The sequence below is a fragment of the Bactrocera tryoni genome, chromosome 5, assembly GCF_016617805.1.
Source record: "Bactrocera tryoni isolate S06 chromosome 5, CSIRO_BtryS06_freeze2, whole genome shotgun sequence".
Classification (NCBI taxonomy): domain Eukaryota; kingdom Metazoa; phylum Arthropoda; class Insecta; order Diptera; family Tephritidae; genus Bactrocera; species Bactrocera tryoni.
Genome location: NC_052503.1, coordinates 19,053,888 through 19,059,734, shown reverse-complemented (window position 1 = coordinate 19,059,734; position 5,847 = coordinate 19,053,888). Strand labels below are relative to the sequence as shown.

General features: G+C 31.2%; 1 protein-coding gene across 1 annotated transcript; it reads left to right on the top strand.

The window, feature by feature from the left end:
* Nucleotides 1-726: 726 nt before the first annotated feature.
* Nucleotides 727-5,527, top strand: LOC120778055 (adult-specific cuticular protein ACP-20). Its single transcript, XM_040109735.1, has 4 exons — nucleotides 727-790; nucleotides 3,618-3,824; nucleotides 3,919-4,015; nucleotides 5,240-5,527. The coding sequence occupies exons 1-4, from the start codon at nucleotides 779-781 to the stop codon at nucleotides 5,365-5,367; spliced, it is 444 nt and encodes a 147-aa protein (XP_039965669.1). The 5' UTR covers nucleotides 727-778; the 3' UTR covers nucleotides 5,368-5,527.
* The last annotated feature ends 320 nt before the right edge of the window (nucleotides 5,528-5,847 follow it).

Here is a 5,847-nt window from a genome sequence, read left to right as displayed (position 1 = left end):
AAGTATGCCACATTATTTAGTGTAACTGTAAACACAAACACTAATTAAATTTCCGAACATATTTGGCATAATTTCGACTTTACGAGCCAGTGTTGATTTTATTGTTGTTGCTGTGGCAGTAATTTCCAGCTGATATACTTTTCTGACGCTCGTATTGTTAATTTTGTTTAGTGTTTTGTTTACAGTTGATTTTTTGCAGACGATCGCAAACTCACACAAACACACACACACACATAACGGTACTTTTATGCAAGCCTGCCTGACTTCGTCGAGCGTGGAGTCCTCTCTGTGCACCGTTGTCTAACAGCGGCCTTTCCAATTGCCTTCCAACTGCACTATTTTGTCTCGCTCTCGCTCTCTCTTTCTCGCTCGCGCTCATTCTCTTTGCCGCTCTTGCATGCATTTTTCAACTTTATTGTTGCGTTTGCTACAAATATGCGCCATTGTTGTTGTTATTATCTATTGCTTTGGGCTGCAAAATTGCTGTGGTTTATTGTTGTTGTTGTTGCGTGGCTTAGCGATTGCATGTCGCACTTTCTTCCTAAGTATATAAAAGCGTCGAGCAAGCGGAGCTTTGGTATTATTCAGTGGTGAAAAGTGGCAACGCTCAGTTCGATCAGCACAAAGTAGTGATCTCGTTTCTTGCAATTAAAAACACAAATTGTTTGCAATAACAACAAATATCTATAAAATACCGTCTCGGTGTTAAAATAGCATAATCTAATATATAACTAAGCGCTTAATAAATATTAAAAATACAAAAACTAATTCTTACGAAATGGCACTGAAGGTGAGCAACATGAAAGGATATACAAACGAATTGTGTAATCGAAAATGTGTTTGAGTGTTGTTTGTGTGAAATGATAATCCGACAGTTAGTGGTATAAAACAACATGAGAACAGCAATTATGACACAAGTTACAGGATTTTATGCTATCAATGGGAGAAATTTATTTTGCTCGTTTGTCAAGTATTACGCTCAGATTGTGATAGATTCTTGAACAAAGAACGGGCCATAAAAAAAAATAATTTGCATATTTTTAAATGTTGAAATCATACGAGCATAAATTTATAAAGGCAAGCATGTATAAATGGATTTGAAAGCAACTTTTTAGTAGCGCATCCTGAATTTCTTTCTCTTGCCCGAAGCTCTGCAGAACATTTTTTCCTTTCAACATATTTATAATTTTGAGGTTACTTCGTAAATTCTTCTAATGTAAATTTATCGTCAATCTCTTATTATTACCGAACTATCATTCCCGGATTTTGGGGAGCGGGGTTTTATAAACAAAATTCCCGTTCAACCGCCACTGCATCTGTTACGAAAGCGTTAAAAATTCAATCGATTTTCAGCCTCTGACTTTTTAGAAAACTCTTTTACAAGTCCATCTAATAAGTTTACACAAATATTGAGTTTAAGTCTTTTACATAATTAATATCAGAATAATAATTAAAATCAGAATAGTCAATACTTGTTATAAGATCAATAAAAAATATTAATCATACATATTACATCCTCCATTCTAGATATTCTTTCAAAAGAAGTTTTGTAAAATAATATAAAAATGAGGCGAAAAAGAAAATTTAAATAGCTCTCAATTGAAATGTATATCTTTATATATTGGCACTAATTCAAATAACTTTTAGTTATATATTTTTGATAAATGAAACATTCTAATGTTTAAAAGTAAAAGTTATATTTAGAAATTACTTTAGAAATTCAATTGGGAAACTACAAAATTAAGAAATGATTAAATATCACAATTAAAACGATACTAAAGTTGTATGCGTCTAAGCCATAACTTTTTTTGAAATATAAATTTTTTTCCGAAGATCCAAGTTCGATCCTTTATACCATCTAACTTACATATCGTCACCTAAAATGCAAAATAACATAACATCATTTTTCATAAGTTTACAAATCAAGGAAAAACGATATAATACAAACCACTAATCTTGAAAAAAAATTAGTTTTGGTTATAAAATGGTTATATGTTGGTCATAACGGTCAGCAGAAGCCGAAAATTTTATGCTACATATACATATGTATGCAACCTTATGGTGTAGTGAATCGTAAGCAACAAACAATTAAATTTCAATTTTTTTGATGATACGTCGTTTTGCATTTTAGGTTACTATATATGCTTGATCAAAAATTGTTATATATCATTAAAATAAGAGAAAAACATGCATGGTGCTTATATATTCACTTCTTACTTTATATTACCTTTTATACTAAAATTAATAATAATAGTTTACTATAAGCCAAATTCGAAGGAAAATATTTTGACTTTGGATAGCCTCCTTCGAAAAATTTAAAAATTACTTAATTCCGGGTGATTTCAGTTCAATACACCGGCGAGTATTGCATAAAGAATCGTAGGCATGAATGCATGATTCTATGAATTTATAAATGAAATTAATGAAATGTGAAGAAAAACGCATTAACTTGGACTAAACAGAAGCTATAAACAGCGTTCGAAAAACTACACTACTCACGTAGCATTTCATTTTGCTATTGCTGACGCTCTTACTTTGTCGGGAGCCATAGCAGAGCCATAGCATAGCAATCTAAAAGTATGGTCTGTTCGGAGTTTTGTTAGGTGAAAAACTATAGTTGTAGCCATAAAATTTTAATTAGCTCTGCTCTGCTACAGCTATCGTTCTCGAAAAATCTTGCCAACCGACTTCAAAACACACAGAAAAACGCGTTTAATGACGACGCCTAAGTTCTCAAATTCAATAAGACAATAAAAAAATTTGGTTTTTTGAAAGCCCATGTAACCCATTTAGGTGGTGCATAAGAGCCTTCTAACCAAGGTTCGGTGATCGGAGAGTCACTGCCAATCGATATATGAATAGATTTTCCATGCTAAATATTTTATAATCAGTTGAGCCACATTAGCCAAAATTGTTAAAGAGACTTTTCAAAATTCTATTTTCCAACAATGATACTTAATGTAAATGTTTTTCTTTTTTCTTAAATATTATTCCGATCTACTAAACTATTTGAATTTTCTAGCTCTATCGATAATTCAAGTTTTTAAAAGACAAGATAATTAGTAAAATTTTTGCTCATGATATGTTTTGAAACATTCAATTTCCGTATTGAAACTCTCCACCACAGAGTTAGTTACGCCTACTGCTATATACTTAAATGTTAATATTTGATTATTGGTTGAATTTCAAATGGATTACTCAAAGTTGTTACTGAAATTTATTTAATATTTGGCGAGAATTTGCTCAGAATTAGTCAATTTTCGTTGCTCAAGTGTGTATATATGTATATAACTCTCAGCTTAATATATTCAAGATAGCTTTTTGAAATAGTGTCCGACTAACGTTGGATTTATTTAATTATACAACCTAATTAATTTTCTTTCGAAACTTTTTGTCGTAAGGCGGGCAATATTTTTTCAAATAAATTTGACAATTTTTTGAAGTTGAGAAATAGTGATTACTGCTTTTATCTTAAATTAAGTCTATTTCGCCTTACATTTACACACATAATCCTACGTTATAATTATGGTAAATTGAAATACCAGGACTATTTAGAATTGAAATTGATTTTCTACAAATATTCACATATTAACCCAGTTCATCGCATTCACTTGCAGTATTTGATTTTCGCTTCTGCGCTCTGCCTTACCATGGCTTCACCCATAGGCCACTATTATGAAGAACAAGGTGGCTATGAAGAGCTCGGCGGACATGAACTTGGCGGTCACGAGCTTGGCGGCCACGATCTTCACCAAATCGAACGCGTCTCTTTGGGCGAGGAACATCACGGCTATGAGCAAGAGGAAGAGCATGTGGATTACTATGTGAGTAAATGCTTAGGAAAAAAGCTTTGGAATGAAGCGTTTCTCATGAACAAATATTAAAATCACTAACATTTTTTCTTTTCTATTCTCATAGGCTCCACCAAAATACGCTTTCAAATACGGCGTGAATGACTTCCACACCGGAGATGTGAAATCGCAACATGAATCGCGCGATGGTGATTCCGTTAAAGGTTAGTACAATTTTATGGAAATATTATATAATATGTAGTTCATATTGGAACTTGCTATTCAAAAATTGTATTAAAAAACGCATTAATAAAAATGAAATAACTTTAAACAGGCTTTATTAGAAATGTGTGCTATTGAAGAATGTTGCCACCTATCCAAAAATGTAAGAACATTTATATTATATAGATGTTATTTGGCATTATAATATTGCATTAAACAAAATATATTAAAAATTTCATATTTTAGAAAAAATTTCGAAAAGCGTTGCCACCTTTTTAGAAATTAAAAACATGAAAAACTGGAATTTTTAAGCTAAGCTAAGCTGAGAGTTAAAGATTAGAATTGAAAGTAAAAAAAATTCTATACAAATTTTTGAGAGGGTTGCCACCTATATAAGAAATTGCAGATTATTTGAATTTTGCTGGTAATGGGTTCGCTATTGAAATATTGACTAGCAAATGTTATATTATTATATAAAAAATTTTAAATTTTGTTTATAGTGTTGCCATATAATTTTTATAATCATAAAAAGGGTTGCCAACACTCATGGAGTTTAACTAATTATTTAAGTTTTTGTTGTTATGTAGAAATAAGTTGAATGTAGTTTTACAAGCGAGTTCATGAATAGGGTTGCCAAGCAGCAAAAGTTTTAATTTCAAATATACTATAATAGTTAGAAGAGGAATGCAAAAGCAGATCAGGAGTTAATAGTTTAACGCAAAGCAAAGTTAAGGTTCTTGGAATGAGATACTGGAAGAAAAATTGTAGTGTTGCCATATGCCTATATGTGTAAAATGAGTTGTCAAATTACAAAATGTTTTGTAGCTCTAAAATTATTCCTTATGTTAAAAAAGCGATTGTATGAACTTCTGCGTACGAATATACATATTATTAGGGTTGCCAAGTAATAAAATATTTTAAATTTAAAAATATATGCAGTTAGGATCAAGACTGAATGGTTTGGCGCAAAACAAAGTGGAGTTTATTAAAAAAAATAGTTTTAGATTTTATTGCTCTCTTAAAGAGGGTTGCCAACTCAATAAATAATAAACAATTTCATGAAAATTTCTATAGAAAAACTTTTTATTAGTAAAAATTGTCTACTATATAAGTATTAATAAAAATTATTTTTTAATTTTATTATTCTTTTTTCAATTTTATTATTACGTTAAAAAAATTTCATATCATAAATTTAAAAAAAAAAATATTTATTTCGAACTTTCCAGGCCAATACTCCTTGGTTGAACCGGACGGCTCCATCCGCACCGTGGACTACACCGCGGACAAACACAACGGCTTCAACGCTGTCGTGCACAAAACCTCACCAGTACACCACGAGGAAGGACATTATTAAGCAAATTTGAAGGCATAAACGATTTAAATGTAATTGAAGCGAAGCTTAGCAACAGCGGCAGCAGCAGAAATATAGTACTTAGTTGTAAATTCCAAACGTATTAGCTAAATTATAAAATGAATGGAAAGTTGAAAGCGAACACGCAACAAACAAGCTGAGATTACTTAATATACACAACTAGATTTTCATGACTCAATCACAAATATTCACTTCAACTGCCATCTTAGAAAATTTGGACTGTCTACGGTAGAATTTTAGTTTTTTCTCATATGGATTTTAGCGTGTATGTCTTTACCTTATGTGTATATGTATAAATATTATTTCTCTTTAACGAGTTGGAGACACTGTGATAGCGTTAATATTCTAACTCATTCGACTGTTCATTACTCTAACCATTTGCCATTCGCCATTAGCACTATTATCACCTCTATGTATGTATATATGTTTGTATGTAATTTTAAATCTACTTTATTTTCGAAC

What these genes read in the sequence shown, in the direction of transcription:
- LOC120778055 (XM_040109735.1), top strand. An exon ending in AAGAGCATGTGGATTACTAT is followed by an intron (nt 3,825 to 3,918) that starts GTGAGTAAATGC and finishes CTATTCTCATAG; the next exon opens with GCTCCACCAAAATACGCTTT. An exon ending in CGATGGTGATTCCGTTAAAG is followed by an intron (nt 4,016 to 5,239) that starts GTTAGTACAATT and finishes CGAACTTTCCAG; the next exon opens with GCCAATACTCCTTGGTTGAA.